The sequence below is a fragment of the Nymphaea colorata genome, chromosome 12 (genome assembly GCF_008831285.2).
Source record: "Nymphaea colorata isolate Beijing-Zhang1983 chromosome 12, ASM883128v2, whole genome shotgun sequence".
Classification (NCBI taxonomy): domain Eukaryota; kingdom Viridiplantae; phylum Streptophyta; class Magnoliopsida; order Nymphaeales; family Nymphaeaceae; genus Nymphaea; species Nymphaea colorata.
The window spans coordinates 15260051-15280925 of record NC_045149.1 but is presented as its reverse complement, the minus strand read 5'-3'; the positions used below and the strand labels follow the sequence as shown (position 1 = coordinate 15280925).

Here is a 20875-nt window from a genome sequence, read left to right as displayed (position 1 = left end):
AAATTGTAGTTCCAAGGCGCTACTGATGGACTGAAAGTAAGGGAGAGGGCCTGTTTTAGGTTTTTTAGGGCTGCTGCTTGGATTACCCATTATAGCCTGGTCCAGTTACCGGTTGGAGCGCTTAAACAAGAATATTAGTAGCAAATCGAATTTATTTTCTGGGGTTTCTTAACTCGACAGCAGACAACAAAAGAAAAGAACTTGTTTCTTATTGAGAGAAGGTAAGTGAAAAAGGCCTCTCCTTTTCGAGTTTAGACCATGCCTTGGAAGCCGCTCTTGCTCATGCAATTAGGCTGGTGCCTCTCCTTTTAGGTGCTGTGTTGTGTTAGTGTAGGCTTTGTCATCCACCTCCTCTTTTGTTCCCTTAAATCCACTACCATAACAAACGAACACACAGAAAGTCATCTTGCTACTAGAAAGAAAAGTTTCCAAACGTGTAAAGTCGTAGCGGCTTTAACCTTTTCCTGTTGATCACTTGTATTTTCTGCATGGTTTTCCTTTGATTTTATAGGTACCATCGACGGCCATACCATATGGCGTACTGAAAAATCCAATCCAGCACCCTTTTGATATATCTTCATTTGATTCAAGATATGCTCGACTACTCTCGTCTGAGATCCAAGGGTCCTCACATTCACAATTCTACTTATAACCTACATATTTGAGAACGATCTCCATCATCGTCAAATGTCTTTGACTCAAAATTCATAAATTAAAGGTACAAAAGTTGCAAATTTATGTTCTACATGTTTCTATGGAACAAAAGATTTAAGATCATTGTTAAAAAGTCATGGGGATCTCATATCCGAGAGGAGATGTTCCTGGCTGCCTGACAATAAAACCTATAATGATCAATCATGATTATTCTGGACTTTATGGTATACCAACTAAATGCAAAAAAAGTATAGAATCGATTAATTTTTTTTGTTTTTATATTGGTAGTTAGGTAACATACAGTTTCAGTTTTCTAATTAACTCACAAGCGCTAAGTGCGCTAACCTTGGCTTATCCTTTAGATGCTTCACGTTGTTGCCTCATCATGCGCAGCAAAGGAAAAAACTTAATGTGGTGAGCAAGGAGAAAACCTAATCCTCTAAGAAACAACGCCTCCACTCCCTTCACCTTTTCTTTGTTTTTGGCGAAGACTAGAAAAGTGGGAAGCATCATATGCACATCACTAAGAAAAAGCCTTGAACCCACACCACGGGAGGCTCGACCTGCTGTGCTGGGTCCTCCTTTCGAATCACGTCATACGCAAAACGATACGACACGTTGCCGTCGCCGTTCATCGTGCTCAATCGACGGCAGCAGCGATTCGGCACTTTGCATCCAACGGTTGCGATGTGGCAGCACCAAAGAAACCGTGATTTGGCGTATCACCGTGGACAAATCTACTTTCAGCATTTCATCCCCAAATTATATATACAGACCTTTGCCTAAAGGCAATATCCCTTGGAAGAGCTTTTTGCTGTTGGACGTCAAAAGAAAGAAGATCCTCCTAAATTTTATCTCGCAAAGTAAAAGCAGCCCCTTTTTTTTTTTCCGGCCGTCGGATCACGAGAGTGGACGATGATCGTCGGCTCTCTGCTGCTATCCGAATTAAATAGAGGGGTCAGCCTGCCAGCCAGAGCCCGAGGGGGAGAGGCTCTGGGTTTCCTTCGAGGCGAAGGCTCCATAAAAGAAAATGGATAGAACAGTAGGTCAACTCAGATCAGATGGCGACGATTGGTACTCGGAACTGAATTGAATCCGTAGTTCAGTGGATAGATCCAGATCGAGATCCGATGCGTTTTTAACCCGTACCTCAATTTAAAACCCACTTTTAAGAAGAAGCTGAAGTTATATTTAAAATAACGTTTAAAAATAAAGGTAAATAAACAATCGTCCTTAGGGCAGGGCGGAGGCAGAGGCGAAATGGCAACCAGGTAATATACCGGGAAAAGGTGGGTAGTTCTACCATAGAAGTGCTATATCAAGAAGCGGTTAATGGGCCTCGGGAAACAGAAACGGACTGCCGTGGCGTGGTGACGACACGAAGAAACCGCCTTGATCATCGAAGGGAAGGGGAGAATGGCGAGCAACCCACCTCGTTCGTCGGCGTCGATCGTCGACTTGCCGGAGAACTGCGTCTCCCACGTCCTCTCCCTGATGGCGCCGAGGGAGGTCTGCCGATCGTCCGCCGTCTCGATGAGCTTTCAGTCAGCGGCCAACTCCGACTACGTCTGGGAGAAGGTGCTCCCGCCCGATCTCCCGGAGTTGCTCTCCCGTGCCGTTTCGCCGGTCTGCTTTTCCTCGAAGAAGGAGCTCTTCTTCCGCCTCTGCTCTTCGCCTATCATCATCGACTCCGGCAAACGGGTAAGCGTGAGCCCCTTTCGGTCTCCCTCTCATTGTGATCGTTCTCTGCGTTCCTAAGACGCCGGTTGCCATCCTCATCGGGATTTCTGGACCAGAGGGGTCCAGGAACCCTGCTCATAAAATGTGGCCCAGAGTTTTGCTTACTCTGTGAAATGACCCGACCCACGCAGGGTCCCACAGGGGACCGCTCCTCATGTGGGGACGGGTTGTAACCGGTCAAACCGTTCGGCCCCGGTCCCACTTGAGGCTCCGAATCCAAACCCCGACCCCACGGTGGTACTACCACGGAATGCGAATTCGGTACTTTATTTGCCGATTTTGGATTTGAGAAGTGGACGGACCCCGGGAATACGGCGTTGAGAAACAATCTGGGTTTTAGGCCTCAGATTAAACGCCGGTGAGATTAATTTCCGGGGTCATAATCTGAGCTGATGGCATCCCTGGCCTCAAATTCCGGCGCAGTTATTCACAACGCCGGCTCGAGCAGGTAAGTAGTTGGGTTCGGGCCGAGAGGGAGGAAGGAAAGTGCAGCAGTGAAAAAGTGAAAGGAGAAGAAACCGGCAAAAAGAGGGGGAAAAAAAAAAAGGATCAGCACCTGCCACTGCAACTTGGAACCCAATGCTGGAAAGCGAAAAAAAATAAAGTACGAGATGGAGAAAGAAGATATAAAAGGCAGGGAGAAAAAAATGTGTGTTCTACATCGTCATTTATAGATTCTTATATCTGTTTTTTCAACTTGCTCTGGGAGAGGAGGAGAGAGGGAGAGAGGGAAGGAGCAGTTAAGGGAGTATAGTTCATTATTTCACGGTTTATTGTAGAAATTGATGCGTGAGTTCGTCTCTTTGTGTTGAATGTTGGTTCGCCGTGAATGCAGAGTTTCTGGCTAGACAAATCAAGCGGGAAGAAATGCTTCATGCTATCGGCGAGGGAGTTGTCCATCGTTTGGGGCGATGACAATCGATACTGGAAGTGGGTAACTCTGCCTGACTCAAGGTACCGCGGTATTCGTTACTCTTCTCCAATTATATCTGCTACATATTCCGGTTTCTCTTCTTGTCAGCATTTTACTTCTCGTTATCTACCCGCATCTTGTTGATGGTAAAGAAAAGTAGAGTTTGATCCTCTAGTGAAAATTGCATGTTGGTGGGCCTGGTAATTAATGGTGCTGACAGCCGGATTTTTTGCTTTCAGGTTCTCAGAAGTGGTTGAGCTCCTGAATGTCTGCTGGCTGGAGGTCCGTGGATCTATCAAAGCCTCTGAACTCTCCCCACACACCCAATATGCAGCGTACTTTATCTTAAAACACACGGACCATTCTTACGGTTTCCACTCTCATCAAGCCGAGTTCGCTGTCAGCGTAAGCGACGGAAGTCGCTCCTCCAAACGCAAGGCCTTCATACATTCCGACAAGCACGGGCCGATTACAGCGCGTTTCTCTGCTTGCGGCCGCAGGTTTGGAAGCGCAATCAGCTTCAGGCCTCGCGGGCACCTGATGACTGTGCGGCCGGCGGAGCTCCTTCAGAGCGAACTGCACCCGAGGGCGGGCGGAAATGGTGAATGGATGGAGATCGAGATTGGGGAGTTTTATGTCGGTGGAGACGAGGATGGTGCGAAGGTGGAGTTCAGTATGATGGAGGTGAATGGCGGCCACTGGAAAAGTGGGCTGGTGCTTGAAGGGATTGAGATAAGGCCCAAAACCAAGCCTGCCAATTAACTGTACAGGGTCGTGTGAGTTCGCTGCCGTCATTCAATTGCTGCTTGGTGCATGGAGCACACTCTTGTAGATGCATGTGGTAGTAGTAGTTCCAACTCTTGCTTTTGGCTCTTCCTTTTGTCGTTGATAAATTGAAAAGGGGGTGGTCATTTTTGTACATCAGCTGCTTAATGCATCTGTCGACTTCCGAAGCAATGAAAAGATTGTGAAAAAGCTTATGATGTGGGTAAAGATGGTGTCTTCTTTGTCTAATGCATTGGGATCAAGGGAGCCCCTGCACTGAACGTTGTAAATTAATAAGAAAGACAATTATGCTGTGCATTAAGCACACCACGTAATGCTGATATTGGTGGCTTTTTGTTTTTGTTCTTTTGACAACGACGAGTAACACACAACCGAACGGCAGCATAAGACAAAAGGACGGCGGAGGCAGAACCCATCGATCTCACCTTTCAGACCTTTCCTCACGAACGAAAAATTGATGGCATGGGCAATGATGTGAATGTACTTGTGAGGTGGATGGGGAAACCTGTTACCCCTGGACCTGCAAAAATAAGATAAAATCGATTGTACACGGATTAATTAAGCCAGCAGCAATGTAAGTTAGTATTTTTCTTTTAGTATTTTGATCAAATCCCAGTGTTTGAAAATGGTGTCATCAACTTGGTTCCTTTCTCATTGGTTGCAGCCCTAAAGAATGACCGTACGCTATCCCAAGTCCATTTTGATAGAACATTAGTGGAGGTACGCTTCTTTTTCTGACTCTTAACAAGTGCAGAGGCAGTGTTTGATGGTAGGAGAAGTCATCCACTATTCTGGCTGACTTCACGTACGTACTAACAAAAAACCGGCACATGTCTGCCATAATCAGGACGGTATCGTGTTTGAAAGACGCCAATATTGGGGATGTAAATTGCCGTACTCGGGTCAGATCTAAGCTTTTTACCATATCCAGCCTCATATGACATGCTTGTTCGGATTCGTGGTCTGAATCGCTTTGTGTAGGTAGAATTTGAGGAACCACATTTGTGTGGTTTATCGGCGTATGATTCTTCTTCATTCATGCGATTGGGGGTCCCGAGTTAAAAAGACATTTAATTCCACAACTTCTCTAAGATTCATCAATTACTACTTGACGGCCTTTTTTTTGCAATTTGTTTTTCTCTATTTGCGGCAATTTAACAAGAAAGTAGCTAGCAAACACCAGAAGCACTCCAGGTGCCGAATGGAAGGCTGGTCCAGTTCTTTTGTCCACGGCCGGCCTTCTTTCTTCGCGTTTGATTGAAATCAAAAGCTACGTACTAACTCATGTCTGGTCCTGGCTGTCAGCTTTGACGATCTACCGGTCTTTCCTTTTCTATGCTATTTTAAAGGTGAAATAGGACGCGGCCGCACAGCCATTGTGGGAAAGAAAAATGTAAAGCAATGTCAGGCCGGCCAGTTCCCAATCCCCATTAAGCGTTGCTCCTTATTTCTCGCAATTAGCATCCAAATTTTCCAAAAGAGGTACGGCAAAATTTTGCTTTATCCAATCATTTCTGAACCCAAATGAGATATTGCATTCGACCCATAATTAGAACCAGTTGGCTTTGAACCGGCTTTACTCTCATTTAAACTAATCAAATCGTTCTCTAAATCCTTACCATCCCCCTTTTAATTGAGCGTCTTGTAAAACCTCAATCCAAGGACGTTGATTTTCTACTTTGACAAAACGCAAATGATTTTCTTCTTCGGCAGTAAAGTAAAGACGTTGAGAGTGGTCAAGCAAGCCTCACCAACTGGCGGGTGGTCTCTATTTCCCACTTTTACAATAGTGGAACCATTATTCTTCCGCAACTCTAAAGTGAAAAGACGTATGAGTTATGACCACATGAGGTCATCCATGGCGGAAGCTTAACGCAGTGAGATAAGAGAAAACCCAACTTGATAAGAAACATGCATGGCTCCTTTTCTGCGTCCACACCAAAGGTCGGATATTCAGATGCCGCAAAAAGAAAAAAGTGGGAAAAGGCCGAAGATGCGTCAGCTGCCCATTGAAACGAAGCCACCGAAGAATACGTGTGGTGCTGCATGAATTCCTTTCCTATTTTTAAGTCCACGCCCACAGAACCCGACGATTTCCAGCAGTTGAGTTTCTCCAGATATAGCATCATTGTTCTTCTTATGAACAAAGTCTTGGTAATAATAATGCTTTACCACTGAAAAACGCCCAGTTCGCCTTGCGGAATACGATTAGATTAGATATCTCTGTATACATATGTTCAACAAACCGGCTCGGTTATGACCGGATTCCTATAAATTGATATCGGTGCAAGTGATCGACATGCGATCACAGATGTAGAAACTGCATGCCAACCAACAAAGTATTTTCCATCTCAATGTGGTTGCTATTTTTACAAATTAGAGGGGACAATTACAAAATTTTCATGTTATTATGGTATGAATAACTCTGGTGCTTTTACCTCTTCTCATGATATCGAAATTGGAATGTGACACGAGAAATTTGCAAGAAAACTCCCTTTCTTGCATTGCCTATTTCATGGATTTTAGCATATAAGCTTTCTGTTTATATGGAATATGATACCGAGATTGCTGCTTTTGTTTGGTTAACCTTGTCTCTTTGCCTAGTGAATAGGCATCGGTGCCTCCCTCTTCCATTTTCAATTTGGAGTTGTTTCCCTACCAATAAATACTTGCACAATTATCCTTCTCTGACAACGGGTTTAGTCTCCTACATTTTTTTTATCAATTTTCCGAGGGCTTCGTGCACACATTAATTGTGGCACTTGCTCTTACAAGATGGATGGGATCCATCCTGCTAAATCCAGCAATTCAGCATTTCTTTTTGGAATTCATGTTTGGTCATTTTGTGATTTGTATGTGAATGGATTCGTCGGTGTATTCCACTTTCCAATGGCGCTCAAATGAACAGAATTTGTCAAATCGGACCATTTCTTTTAACAACATAGAAACAGAATGACAGAAATTAGAGTTAATGGTGGTAGAGAAGCTCGACTGGAACTAAAGCGAGTCGAGTTCAAATTAAAACTAAAACTCGAGCTCGAAAACGAGCTGAGTTCAGCTCGAAAACGAGCTGAGTTCAGCTCGATTAAACTTAAATCGGCTAATGAAAAATATTAATTAGCATGAGGAGCATATAAAGAGTGTTGATCATCGAAAACCAGTGCAACGACACACGGAAATCTATACAGAGAAGGAACGGATTACTATGTTGTGTTGCAGCTAACGATGCTTTGATGGTAAAATCGTAAGTGTGGCTGTCTGGAAGAGGCCTCCCTCGCAGGGCATGTAAAACCAAAAACAGAATAAAAGAAGGAAACTGAAAGCCTATAGAAACTAAGTTTCACCTTTAATAAGCTGGGTTCCAATGATTATGTGATAACTTATTGGATCTAGCAGTTGGACCTGTGAAATTTCCATTCTTACTTGGGGAGACAGTTCCTTGAAAACTTTTCGGATTTCCTAGAAGGTCCAATCAACCTCATGGTATTCTAGTCAAATTGAGAACTAGAATATCCCAGTCCTAAATCTTAAACTAAGTTTTTTGCTAAACTCATGGTACTTTCGTTGAAGTTCGTTGATCTAAGTTTTGGGGGAAAAAATAAACATAAGGAAACCATGTGGATACTATTGTAATGCGTGGATTTGGCTAGCTTTAAATAGATAAGATATAACTAATAGCGGCGAGTCAACTGAAAACGGAAATGCTTGCAATAGATTTTAAATTATAGATTCTAAATCTTCTTAACATCAACTACTGTTTTTGATATAAATAACATTTTACCACATAAATATGTTTGATATATTTCCTGAAATTGCAGAATAACCTTGGGAAACGCAATTGAACACACCTTTGTTTTCAGACAGGCTGGTCAGTGTAAACTATTCCAATTGCACACTTTTTCCTGTACCAACCTCCTTAGATCAATCGCTGCAGCTTCTTTGAGAAGCAAACCCGAATGCTTTGGTGACAAATCCGTCTGACAGAAACTATGGTGGGAGACATGCTTCTTCCGCTGACGACAATTTCTGACCTACCCGAAAGTTGTATTTCGCATATCCTTTCCCTCACGACGCCGAGGGAAGTTTGTCGGTTGTCGGCCGTCTCCTCCAGCTTTCGATCGGCTGCTGACTCTGACTACGTCTGGAAGAGGATGCTCCCGCCCGATTTGCCGGCATTGCTTTCTCGAGCCGTCTCACCGATCACCTTCTTTTCGAAGAAGGATCTCTTCTTCTGCCTTTGGTCTTCCCCTCTTATTATCAAGTTCGGCTAACTGGTGTGTAGTGTAGGTACTCGGACTTCAAGGACCACCTTACGGCCCTGCGACGGCAATTATAGAGGACTGGGTTGAAGGAACAACCGCCACCGCCACCAAGCGACTTGCGCCCTAGAGAAGAAGGTCGTGATGATGGATGGATGGAGGTTGAGACTGGGGAATTCTACGTGAACGGAAGTGGGGATGGTGGGAAGGTGGAGTTCAGATTGATGGAGGTGAAACATGGGCATCTGAAGAGGGGGCTGGTGCTTGAAGGGATTGAGATAGACCCAAAACCAAACCTCCTCGCTGACCATGGCCAATGCACGTCCACGGGTTATTCTGCTTCCATTTTATCTGTTTATCAAAGACTTCATGCATACATTAATGCTCACACGTGCAAGTAGAAGATGGATGTGATCCATCCTGCTAAGGGACACAAATCCATCAGTTCAGCCTTTTATTTTGGAATTCATGTTTGCGCACTTTGTATGTGAACGGATTCACCTCTGTATTCCCAATGGCGCTCAAATAAATAGAATTTATTGCCACACCTTTTCTTTTAAAAACATAAGAACCAAATGACTCTTGCTGAACATACGATCTACCCAAGCTGAGTCCAATATTAGTGAGCCAAATGAAACCTTTGGACCCAAGCAAGCATTTGAATGGAATTGGAAACCACATGGATCTGAAGCAGTGTGCCAAGAATCGGCAATAATCATGGCTCCTTTCGGATCCCCACGTTTGATCGCTTGCTTAGACGGCCTGGAAACGAATTGGAAGAAAAAGTGAAAGATCTATTTGCAAATTAAAACGAAGCCGCCAATAAGGATACGTGTTTCTGCATGGATTTCTTTCACTTTTTAACTGCCACGTCGACTTGGCCAAAAGATTTCGAGCAGCTAAATATTACTGTCTAAATCTTCTGTGAATCCATTCTTGATATAATAATGTTTTACCACTTCAATGTATTTGAACTATGATCCTGAAATAGCCAAGTTCTCCTCGGGAAGTACAATCTGATATCCTGGTTTACCCAACCGGTTTGGTTAAGACTGGATTCATGTAAATTGATACCAAGTACTTTTTCACGTAACACCCTCCTTAGATCAAAGGGTCGTGGCCTTCCGGAAGCAAACCCCAGTACTTGGTGAAAAATCAGTCCGACAGAACGGAGACGATAAAGCAGAAAGTATGGCAAGCAGCATCCAATTTCCACCAACATCAATTTCCGACTTACCGGAAAGCTGTATTTCCCACATTCTTTCCCTCACGACGCCGAGGGATGTCTGCCGGTCGTCGGCCACCAACTCCAGCTTTCGATTGGCTGCTAACTCCGACTATGTCTGGGAGAGGATGCTCCCGCCTGATCTGCCGGCACTACTTTCTCGAGCCGTCTCTCCAGTCAGCTTCTCCTCCAAAAAGGAGCTCTTCTTCCTTCTTTGCTCTTCCCCCCTAATCATCGACTCTGGCAAAAGTGTAGCTCTCTCCCTCCCACTCTCTCATATCTTCTGAATATTATTACTAATCCGACATGGTTCAGATTATGGAGCAGTAGTGTTTTGAATCTAGAACGCGAAGCGAGCTATTGATTCATCAAACAGATTTCAAGGTTACAGACTTTACCATAAGTATGATTCCTGAGAGTGGCTTTGCTTGTTCGAGCTCAAACGTGCATTTGACCCCTAACACGTGAATTTTTTGTTGGGCACTTTCGTCTTGCCTGAAAAGAAATTTCAGCTTGCGTTCTATAGCAGAGGGCATTTTTAGTGATTTGAGTCCCAAGCACCGGTAAACACGCAGACTTCCGGACACTGTGTTGCATGTTCGAGGTGCAAGCACGCAGACACGATACATAACATGGAAAACATCCTGAATTTAAAAATAAATTCAATATTCAGTGCCAAGTAATCAAAATACTTTTATTAAAAAATGACGAAAGAAGCAAAATTTTCCTGTAATAAGAAAATAAGAAGGGTGAAAAGGCATTCATTTAAAGCACAAAACTGTTCTAGAATAAAATGAAAATTTGCCATTTGGGAGAATGTGATGGCCCGTAAAGAGAGTTGGTGTTCTTGAAATATCGTGGTCGCATACAATTTAGAAGGCTCTGGGGGCGACTGAATGACATCCAAAAACAATTTTATTTCCAAATGTCATTTCGGATACGTTTAGATTATAGAAAAACGAATTTGGCAAAATCTATTTTCCAAAGGTTAATAAATAACCGGCAACCCATGTTTTTGACAAGAAAAAAAAATGTTTTGGGTCCTATTACCGAAACACATAAACCAGTTTTTCAAACTAATTAAAAAACCAATTTTGTAAAAAAAAAAAACAAGAACTAGTTTTCATAAAGCCAATTCTTTTGAGTGTATCATCCAAACGCCTAAGAAAGGATTGTTTATTGTTGGTTTCTTTGACAAGCTCTAGTTTACTAAAAGGATTTTATGTGTGAATGAATGTCGTCACTGACCGCTTGAATTTGGGATGGCTGTGTGGCACTGCAGAGTTTCTCGGTCGATAGAGCCAGTGGAAAGAAATGCTTCATGATATCGGCAAAGGAGTTGTCAATCATGTTGAGCGAGGACGAAAGCTGTTGGAGGTGGATCTCCCTACCCAATTCAAGGTACACACACGGGCATTTGCTTAATTCTCCCTTTTCCACTCTTTTGGTTAATCCTTTTTACCTCCGACCGATAATTGGAGTCAGCGAACGAAGTACATGAGGATTAGTGTGGGCCATTGCCTATACTCCTTTATTATGAGTGAAACACTCATAAATGTCAGTTGTACCTTCAGAGGTAGATGTGTTCCTGCTCTGCTGTTGATCATCAACCTTCTTGCTTGCAGGTTTTCCCAAGTTGCTGACCTCTTATCTGTCTGGTGGCTGGAGATCCGGGCTGCGATCAAGGCCACTGAGCTTTCTCCACATACATGGTATGCAGCATACTTCATCCTCAAACACAAAGAATATTCTTCTGGATTCAATCTATATCCGGTAGAGCTTGCTGTCAGCAAGGGTGATGGCACTTACGTCTCCAAACGCGAGGCCTTCATACATCCAGACAAACGCCGCAAGAACACGCCACAACCTTCTTACGCCCACACACCACCTCCATATGGCCACATATACGGATGGCTGCCGGATTGGCCTCGAGGCCGCAGGCACCTGATGACGTCGTCCGAACAGCCACCACCAAGCAACCTGCGCCCAAGAGAAGGCGGTGATGATGGATGGATGGAGGTTGAGATCGGGGAGTTTTACACAAACGGAGGTGAAGATGGTGGTGGAGAGGTAGAGTTCAGCTTGTTGGAGGTGAATGGTGTTGTGAAGAAGGGGCTGGTGCTTGACGGGATCGAGATAAGACCCAAAACCGAACCTCCTAGCTGACCAGCGCTCAGGCAGGCTCACGGGTTTATTCTGCTTTCATTTATCAAATTTTCAGGCACTTCATGCATAGATTAATGCTCACCCTTGCTCTTAGAAGATGAGTGCAAGCCATCCCAGCCCTTATTTGAGTATTCATATTTGGGCTCTTGTATGTGAACGGATTAACCATTATATTGTTTATCAATGCTGCTCAAATCAATAAAATTTGTCACCACACCTTTTCTTTTAGAAACATAAGAACCTAATTTCTTGTTGAGAATACGGTTTAAAGATGAAATTTATAGATTATGATGAATCCACCATTTCTATCTGATTTGATTTGAGATTGCACAACTCAAGAATGAGGAGAAGGTTCCGTTCATTGAAGATGCATGCTAACGTTTTCTGCTCAAGAGATGACCCCAAGAGTCATATTTTCTAACCATTAGAAAGTAACGTGTTTTATTCCAATAATTCAGTATTGATCAATGGAAACCAGTGCTGAAAACTACACGCCGAAAGAACGGCTTGCTGAAAACCACACAAAAGTTTATCGAATTGTATAATGACCACAAAAACATTGCATCATATTTTTGGAAAAAAAAATTGAAAAAACCGTCCACGCTTAACACTTGAAAGGGAAATAATTTATGCTAATAAGAATTACGCCATTCAACATGAACGAACCAGAAAGATCAGTCGAAAGATGGCAACTTGCGAATGCTCAATCCCAAAACGAAATGGCATGACGCGAATAAATTAAATGCCTGCAACAATATAAATAACTGGCTAATTCAGTAACAGGGTCTCAATTTCTTTTGTTTTTGGACATCAACCCAAACAGCTGAATTACAGTGGTTGTTCTCCACAAGCTAGACCCATCTGATGTCATGATTATGCTGTAAAAGAGCTAGCCATCTTCACACAAGGCCCTCCTGAATCAAGGCCATAGCTAACTATTTCAACCTACTTAAATCACATCTGGCTTGGAAGAGGCTTTCCTGGCACCCCCAACCATTAATTTTCCAAAACCAACGTTTGCAAGGCATGTAAAATCAAAACAGAACAAAAAAGGAAAAGCAAAACTTGTAGAAAACAAGTTTCACCTTTAATAAGCTGGGTTCCACTGACTGGCATCAAAAGCTTGACATATACCCATAACCTTCCTGTGATGAAACTGAAGCTGGTGCAGTAGCCCTTCAGGACTCACTCTTGGCAATCCCTGTCCTGTGGCGCAGCAGTATGGACATGACTCAACACAGATGAAGCAGCAGCAGTCTGCAACAAGCTAGTAGGAGTTCCACTCTATGCTGAGCCTATCGTGGTTGGATTCCCTAGATAGCCTCCAGGGTTACTTCCAGGAGGAGCATTACTAGGTACTAATGGTGCACCTGGCACTGACGAGGGCATGTTAGAGGCCGGTGGCATGGGCAGACCATTAGGATGCAGTGACACAGAAGATGCACCAGGCGGCATCACAACGGGTGGCATAGCATATCCTACAAAAACCACTTCAGAATATCAATGCTAATGGAACCATAAATAAACAAATCCAAAAGTTCCACACTTCATACGATGTATAGATACAGCCCATGAGAAAGCCTCTCACAGTCTCAGATTAATGATCAAGCTTAACACAAAAGCATCATCTCAATTGGTCTGTCTCTAACAGGTGCACATAGAGCCGATTTCCATATGTGAAAATATAGATAACACAACCAGATGCATTAATGTAGGAAACATCCTTAATATAAAAGTAACATGGGTTAAAAATATGTTTTATTATATAAGATACAGAGGATGCACAATTTGGCCTGATTCAAGAAGAATCCTGGACTGTTGAAAAATTAATGGGGTTAAGACATAGTACAATACATTAGAAATACGAACATAAACATCAGCAATACCATTGTTGGCAGCCTCGGCAAGTTAGAACCCTGGAATGTTGAAACATCGATGGTTCGCCACATATTATAATAATACAAAAAACAACACACATAACATTAGTAATATCATTGTTGGCAAGCTCAGTGATTCGACTTGTCACTCACCCAATTGGCTTGTATCAGCCCCTAAGTAGAAAAATTAATGTCACTTAACTAAGAACCAAAACCAGCCCATTCAATAGGCAAAAAATCAACAGAGCTTTTCTATTGACTCACCGATTCAATTGATTTTGTGAAAATGGACAGATAAATACACATTTTTAAGAGAATCAAGACCAATTTGCAAAAAATACTACCGGGTTGCCACAAAGTGATAAGGATGAAAAAGGGAAATTTTGATAAATTTATGCTGCATCGGAAATTTTGTGAAGACCACCGGAATTAGATAAACAGCACCAAGGTGAAACTAAAGGCATGTTAATTCCAAGAAAAATAAGGTGTAATTTACATCTCTTATGACTTTCAGATTACTTTTTCCAAGCACCAAAATTTTTGAGGATGAGCAGATAACTAAAAAGTAAGCAATACATTACAGAGGATGAATAAGCCGCTCATGACACATGAGAAGGGACACACAAATAGATAAAACCTGGCACTAGGAATGAAAATAAGCACGCATTTCATTCAAACAAAATTAACAGCTGTGAAAAACTGACGACAGCACAAAACAGAAAATAAAGAAATAACTGCATGTTGTACCTGGTGTACCAGGAGCCGGACGCGGAAACACTGGAGGATGAATTCCTGGCATCAAAGGTGCATTTGGATGGGCTTGCGAAGGTGCGCCGACTGGCATGACAGGAGGTGGAAGGACAGGAAGGCGAGGTCTGGGTAGTGCTGAAGGGAGAGAAACAAGATGCTGGTTAAAAGCTACACCGACTTGCTGCTGATATGTGGTCTGCCCCACAAGATGCTGTTTCACCTTTTGATCAATTAAGCTTTGTGTTTGCTGCTCTTCAAATTGTTGATAATAGGAGCGCACATTTGCCTGACAAAAAGATAACAATTAGCCGTATACCACTAAAAGTATATGATCAAATTCATGGAATTAGATTTTGAAAATGAGACCTTGTGCTTGTATCCTGCATTGTGTTGCTTTCTAACAGATGGCTGGTATTAAAAGACGGAGACATCACAGATGTTAGCAACAACATGAATTAAAACCAAAGTTGAAGTAGCCAACACAACAAATTCTTGCGATGAGCTAGAAGATGAACCACAAACATTGAGAGGGCACACGAGAATATGCATGCAGAAAGAAAACAACGAGATAAGAATAGCAATGCATTCCTCCAACACCACAATCTAACATTAACGTTCATAAGCCGACACCTCAAAGGTAGTTCCAGTGGACATGTATATCACTGCAAGAAAACTGAAGATCTATAATGCAAATAAATTAAACATGAAATAGCATGTTCAAAAGCAAGTCCATAGGAACGGCAACAAAAAGAATAGCAAAACATAATGGCTGCTTGTCTATGTCGCTGTAAGCACACTACAAACAAATGGCAGACTCTAATTTTTTTTATATATTCAAACGTCTGAAATGTTTAAAAGCACCGAAGCTTTTAAGTTTTAAGCTAAAGAATATATAAACTCCATTGAAGGCCAAGATGTATCCTCAGCGACGCTCTCCAATCGGGAAAACAGATTATTAACCAATAGCTACTCAGTCCCACAGTATCATCGAGTACATACTACATTGTATGGTCAAAGACAATGGAGCCTGCTCATGACTGTTAACCCAAAATACATCTTAGAGAAAGGATAGACAAGAGTCACATGACATAGTATTACTTCAGTAAGGGATAGCTGTCTCTACAATCATACTATATCACATAAGCGTTTGGCCTGTTCTCATTGGATAGCGCTGAAATGATGTCATGTGAGGCTGCTTAAACGAGGTCAACCATTTAAAGAGTTGCAACAGACGTCATGCCCATCAGCACAGCAGGTTCAGTGCAAAGCAAAGCAATAGCAGTGCTTCATCAATCATAAAAATGGTGAAAACGAATAAATCACAGAAAGACCAGTTTGAAAAGGATAGTTAGTGATCTTAAATCTTTATCTAGTTGCTAGCTCGTTTGTCCTTTTATAGTTTATCTTCACAGCAACTTTATCTATATTCATCGAATGTCACAGATTTTGACATGTTAGTTTTCTCAGCTTAGGATTTGCCTACTACACTATCTCATACACGTTCCTCCACAATTCCATGAGACAAATGACGGCCATATAAAGCTGCATTTAAGTGTTCACATAGTAAACAAATGATGTAGAAAATATAACAACTGATCGTAAGACACGCTCCCACATAACCAAGTGACAATCCAAGTAAAGGACCAATGATTAAACGGAAGATATCCTTACCGAGTCATGTGTCAGGTATGTATCGCAATAGTCACAATAATACCTACAGATAAATGAACTAATCCAATTAGTATCTTTAGAATGACCTTTAGGTGGACGAAGTTGAAACGAATAAGTTGACTTGACCAGCAAAACAGTTTCCTTACCGTGGCATGTTGAAAGAAGGATCCGAAGACACAAAAGGCCACCCAGCAAGCAGCGATATCTTGTAGAATCTGCAGTTCCCGAAAAGAAAGATCGGTTAACTACACCTTCGTAAACACAGTTATGCATCCCTTCGATCTTTGGGTTGCAGACAATAAATCCTGCCTTCACATTCATTCCAAATGGCAAGATTAAGAGGGGGAATCAGAAAACCTCGCGGCCGCGGGCAATGGTCATGGTGACCGAAACATCCTTGTGAAGGAAAGTGCAAACAATACAACTTCGACTACAACCGGAATGAAGTAGTTTATTCTCCTCCCTTATCTCGACACCAAGTTCGTGAAAGAAAAAAAACAACAACAACTGAACAAAAGCAACAACGAGAAAGGGAGACGAGATAAATGATGGGTTGTCGGTAAGCCCCAGTAGACCAGAAGGTAATAAGCTCGCCAACTCGTGAAATAGCAGAAGAAAAAAAAAAACCCTAGAAAGAAGCGATCAAGAATGAAGAGTGGAAGCATTCCCTTCGATCAGAACCCCTTTCCTCAGGGAAGAATATGCAGATGCAGACACGGGAAAATAACAACACGGAATTGCTGCCTACCTCTCCGGGGGAAGCGAACGCCCTCAGCTTGCTGCCTGCTGGATTGCACTCTCGTGTAAAGCGTCGCGGCAAGCCCTCTTTCGGCGGCGACCATATATTGTCCTGATGAATCTGATCCGACCCAATATTGCTTGTTCATGCAACGAGAAATGAAACGTCTGTGGCCTAATGATTTTATTAAAAAAAAAAATAAATTTTATTCATCCAACAACTATGGCCGGCATCCGGTTGCACTGACTTTTTCTAATGGAAGTATGAAACTCTTAATTAAAACTATACACAAAATGTAACCACTTGAAGAAAACCAGACGCATCTTTAAAAACGGGAATTAGATTTAATCTTTAAATATTCAAACAATAAGAACAATTCCAATGGATACAAATTCTCAAATATTGAAACAAAGTTCATAGAATACTGCTCATAAGGGAGTTTTGGACGAATTAAACATTGCGAGAGTGTTTTATAAATTTGCTTTAAAGATTAAAGCAGATTCGTCTTGAATTCGCCCTGACAATTTCGCGAAGCATTTACAATGTTTTTCATTTGCCGAATGCCTTTTTAGGCATCGATTTGGCAATCAAAACAGTAATATATTATTTTCTCCTAAACATTATATCAGATTGATAGAACAATTACATTGTTGTGCCGAACCCGACTGGACGAGCATTACCTTCAGTCCCTGGTCCGACACTCATCGTCTCCAAGGCTCAAAGTCACTTACTCGTGGAATTACAAGCAAGCACTGAGATTGGTTTTATGCGAAGATCGGAACTCAGCGTTGCACGTGGCAAAGAAGTGGGGAAAACTTCTTTTCTTGAAGCGAGCCAAGTCCTACCGAAAGATTTTGGGCGTTTAAAACTTGCCGCCAAAGTCTCTGCCCGCCAAATAAATTATGATTTTCTGAGTCAGAAAAACTGGCGCCAAGATTTCGAAGGATCAGAAAATGGGGATGCGAATGAGGGAGCACCGCTGCACCAGTAGAAGCAAATAAGGAAAAGCCTCTCTCCCTTCTTCCCTCTTTCTTTCTCCTTTCGCCACCCCCCGATGGGCGACGGGGATGGCGGAATATCAGATCTGGATGACAGTGCCCTCGATCTGCCTTCCGAGCCGCGCGGAAGAAATTTATCCGTTTTTTCTCCCGTCGATTCCCAGGTGTGCGACTCTCTCTCTCTCTCTCTCTTTCACTTCTTTGAGTTCTTATTCTTCTTTTCTTCTACGTCTATTTCGTGGTTGCATGTAGATATTGCTGGGCTCAGAGTCATTGTCTCTGCCATCAGGTATACCTTCTGCTGCTCCCAGTCAATCACGTTTCCTTATAGGGAAAATCCGGTACAAGGTTCATGTTTCTTGCTCGTTCTTGCTTTCTTTATTTTTCCGATAGAGCAGAGCCCGCTGGTATCAGGAGCTGGTTTTCCAGCGGCGAGTGCGATGCGTTATTCGGGGACTCGATTTTGCAAGAGGATGTTCAAGGAGAAGAAGACTACCTTGCAAATTATTTTGAACACCCTAATGATCAATGTAAAAGAGGTGGGGATTTTCTTTTGTCTGGAAGTGGTTTCAAGGAGAACAATAAATGTGCGGTGTTTTCAAATGTTGATTCTGATGACGATGGGGGAGCAAAGGAGACTAATGGCTGTGCCCATAATCATCTTCACGACGATCAGGTCACTCTCTCTGTCTCCCGTCTCTTCTGTTATTTCAAAAATTTATTACATGCATGTTGTGATGGACGAGACATAGCACGAGATGTGATACTAAACTTAAGAAATCTGCCGAACCCCGATTAGCAGCACCAGGTTGACACCGAAGTCGAACCAGAATCCCCCGTTGGGATACATAGGAGATCGAGTGAACGAATCGATGAAAGATAACGAGGATTGAGGTTTGGACGGTGGCGGTGAACACTAATTAAAGCTGCTGCTTATTAACACTCTTTTGGCTTCCATAATCGATACACAATTGATTTACAAACATAACATAAAGTTCAACTTATACATCATCTGATTGAGTTCACAGGAGTCATTGCTGATCAGAGGGCTAATATCATACCAATTTTGACTTGCTGTCATGAACCGATCGGCTAGGTGACCTTCAGGGCGAACATGGTATTCTACTATACGCTAGTTGTACTTTTGGTTGCTTGAATATTCTACCACCCAGGTGTCAGAATGCGAAGCTCGTAGCTCATACGTTTGAATTGCATTATCTTTCATTACTTTTAACTGAAAGAAACTAACAACCTTACTGCGTAAGGATTATTGGAGCCCCCACATGCTCACGAGCACCAAAACTATATCCGCTAGCGGTTGTGAAACCGCAGTATCGGCTTGAAGGAACATGAGCTGGGGCGTACTCTTTTGCCGCTATTAAGACATCGATGAATTGTCTGTGTGCTTGCATCATTTCGGAAGATTTTGTAACTGTGCCCCCTGTAAGGTAAATGCTGGTATAATAGAAACCAACTGATAAACTTTATCCCTATCCGATTTGTGTAGGAAAAGTAAGAAATCGAACTTATCAGTAGCCTGTTGATGATTCCAATAATCAGCCATACACTGACCCGGGAAAATATGCAGGTGGCCAGCAAGCAGTATGGTCCAGCCTTGTGTATATAGTAATGGCTTTCTCTACGATCTAACAGAAAATTCGGGTATTATTTGGAAACATTAAGCTCAAATTTGCAGGTTGTTTCCATATCAACAAGTTGTAGTCAGATGAATAGAGCCTTGCAGGATTATGCGAGAAGTCATACCCTTCTTTTCTGGCTGTCAACTTCCTTAAAGTTAGGGGTCTAAGTTAAAATTCATAGCAAGGTCGCTGGAGCTTCTGTTGATAATGCTAAAGTTTTGCAAGCATCAATGCCAATTTCAACTCTCTCTAAATTAGATTAAGCGTTGGGCAATCATTTTTCTCGTGACATATTAACAAATTCTTTTATAAGTTAACAATTCCAGTCCATGAAAAATATTCATGCTAAAGGTTGATGGACAAATATTTTTTAGTATTTGTTTTGCAGTTGCTTCTGGCCATGGTCTTGTAGCGTTAGACAAATGACACGTGGTGGATACACTGAACACGTTTGTCTTCAAGAACAATAAATTTTAGAATTTATATTCCCTTCCAGGGATTTTCACGAAGGATTAACCTGAGATTTAGATGTTTATTGCTGTACAATCGAGACTCAGATGTCAATTTCAAGTTCGACGTTTGTCAAAATTGTTGTTATAGTGAACTCTTCATGCTTATTCGGCGGTACATGTAAAATTGCAGGCTACCCAACTTGAAGCAGCTGAAATGCCTTTCTCTCTTGAGAATGTGCTTTTAAGAGCCAAATGTGAAGATCTCCAAAGTAGGCGTCAAAGGTTCAGTCTTATTCATCCAAAAGACATAGTAGAAGGAGGTACAAGCTCTACCGAGGAGGTTTATACAGTTCCCGCAATAAAGGAGGAAAATCCCAGAAAGAAGGAAGGATGCGATTTAAAGAATGTGCTTTCAAGTTGTAAACGTGAAAATGATCAGAAGATGGTCACTAGACCTCTAACAGGAGCTTTTTTCTCGCCAAAGAACAGGGAAAATAATTTTGCCATGGAAATAATTAACTCGGTGGCTGAAAAGAGAAACTGTGCAGCTTCAGCTGCAAGTAACAGCAGAACAGAGGAGAACAAAGGCTACGATTCAACGAGCAGACAAGAGGGTTACTCAACGCTAAGCACAGCTCGTATGGCTGCTAGCAGAAGGCCTTTTTCAGAAACAAGCAACTTTGTTCAATTGCAGAATCTAGATGGAAAAGTTGGAAAATGGCAGTGTCCTCGAAAGCGCAAGGCTGACTTTGGACCACCAATGAAACAGCTCCGCCTTGAACGATGGGTTCGTCGGTCTGAAACAAAACGCTTTCAGCATATTCGTTAATACGTATTTGGCTTGTTCTTGATTTTAGTCAAGCTTGTTCATGGTTGCTACTGTTTTTCCTAGCTGCATATCAGATACTAGCTGATGATACATGACCACAGTCCTGTTTGTTGTACTTCTGACGTCCTGATGTATCTTAATTAGTTTAAGAGTATCCTTCTGAATTCCCGTCTTCT

At 42.3% G+C, this 20875-nt stretch overlaps 4 protein-coding genes across 5 annotated transcripts; 3 read left to right on the top strand and 1 right to left on the bottom strand.

Moving 5' to 3' along the window:
* The first annotated feature begins 1936 nt into the window (after nt 1-1936).
* Nucleotides 1937-4300, top strand: LOC116265705 (putative F-box protein PP2-B12). The gene is made up of 3 exons (XM_031646516.2): nt 1937-2355; nt 3230-3348; nt 3547-4300. Exons 1-3 carry the CDS (start codon nt 2071-2073, stop codon nt 4067-4069), a joined length of 927 nt encoding a protein of 308 aa, XP_031502376.1. The 5' UTR covers nt 1937-2070; the 3' UTR covers nt 4070-4300.
* Nucleotides 4301-8082: 3782 nt separating this feature from the next.
* On the top strand, nt 8083-11858 carry LOC116265273 (F-box protein At2g02240-like). The gene is made up of 5 exons (XM_031645826.2): nt 8083-8333; nt 8432-8682; nt 9458-9828; nt 10860-10978; nt 11203-11858. The coding sequence occupies exons 1-5, from the start codon at nt 8083-8085 to the stop codon at nt 11741-11743; spliced, it is 1533 nt and encodes a 510-aa protein (XP_031501686.1). The 3' UTR covers nt 11744-11858.
* Nucleotides 11859-12465: 607 nt separating this feature from the next.
* On the bottom strand, nt 12466-16946 carry LOC116265171 (U1 small nuclear ribonucleoprotein C-like). Its single transcript, XM_031645714.2, has 6 exons — nt 16790-16946; nt 16188-16256; nt 16042-16084; nt 14737-14778; nt 14368-14656; nt 12466-13221 (listed from the first exon to the last, which is right to left on the bottom strand). The coding sequence occupies exons 2-6, from the start codon at nt 16193-16195 to the stop codon at nt 13028-13030; spliced, it is 576 nt and encodes a 191-aa protein (XP_031501574.1). The 5' UTR covers nt 16196-16256; nt 16790-16946; the 3' UTR covers nt 12466-13027.
* Nucleotides 16947-17571: 625 nt separating this feature from the next.
* LOC116266188 (uncharacterized) lies at nt 17572-20875 on the top strand. 2 transcript variants are annotated; one of them, XM_031647302.2, is made up of 4 exons: nt 17575-17942; nt 18031-18067; nt 18177-18454; nt 20061-20874. In XM_031647302.2, the coding sequence occupies exons 1-4, from the start codon at nt 17835-17837 to the stop codon at nt 20697-20699; spliced, it is 1062 nt and encodes a 353-aa protein (XP_031503162.1). In that variant the 5' UTR covers nt 17575-17834; the 3' UTR covers nt 20700-20874. The 2 variants fall into 2 exon arrangements, with proteins under 2 accessions (XP_049936981.1, XP_031503162.1); XM_050081024.1 differs by lacking the exon at nt 18031-18067 and having other exon boundaries at nt 17572-17942; nt 18068-18454; nt 20061-20875.

Coding starts and splice junctions, on each gene's coding strand:
- LOC116265705 (XM_031646516.2), top strand. CDS start 2,071: ATGGCGAGCAACCCACCTCGTTCGTCGGCGTCGATCGTCGACTTGCCG. Junction 2,356..3,229: donor TCATCGACTCCGGCAAACGG/GTAAGCGTGAGC, acceptor CCGTGAATGCAG/AGTTTCTGGCTAGACAAATC. Junction 3,349..3,546: donor GTAACTCTGCCTGACTCAAG/GTACCGCGGTAT, acceptor TTTTGCTTTCAG/GTTCTCAGAAGTGGTTGAGC.
- LOC116265273 (XM_031645826.2), top strand. CDS start 8,083: ATGGTGGGAGACATGCTTCTTCCGCTGACGACAATTTCTGACCTACCC. Junction 8,334..8,431: donor GATCTCTTCTTCTGCCTTTG/GTCTTCCCCTCT, acceptor GCAATTATAGAG/GACTGGGTTGAAGGAACAAC. Junction 8,683..9,457: donor TGGCCAATGCACGTCCACGG/GTTATTCTGCTT, acceptor CACCCTCCTTAG/ATCAAAGGGTCGTGGCCTTC.
- LOC116265171 (XM_031645714.2), bottom strand. Junction 14,779..16,041: donor CATACCTGACACATGACTCG/GTAAGGATATCT, acceptor TTTTAATACCAG/CCATCTGTTAGAAAGCAACA. Junction 13,222..14,367: donor TCCGGCTCCTGGTACACCAG/GTACAACATGCA, acceptor TGGTTTTTGTAG/GATATGCTATGCCACCCGTT.
- LOC116266188 (XM_031647302.2), top strand. CDS start 17,835: ATGGGCGACGGGGATGGCGGAATATCAGATCTGGATGACAGTGCCCTC. Junction 17,943..18,030: donor TTTCTCCCGTCGATTCCCAG/GTGTGCGACTCT, acceptor GGTTGCATGTAG/ATATTGCTGGGCTCAGAGTC. Junction 18,068..18,176: donor GTCATTGTCTCTGCCATCAG/GTATACCTTCTG, acceptor CCGATAGAGCAG/AGCCCGCTGGTATCAGGAGC.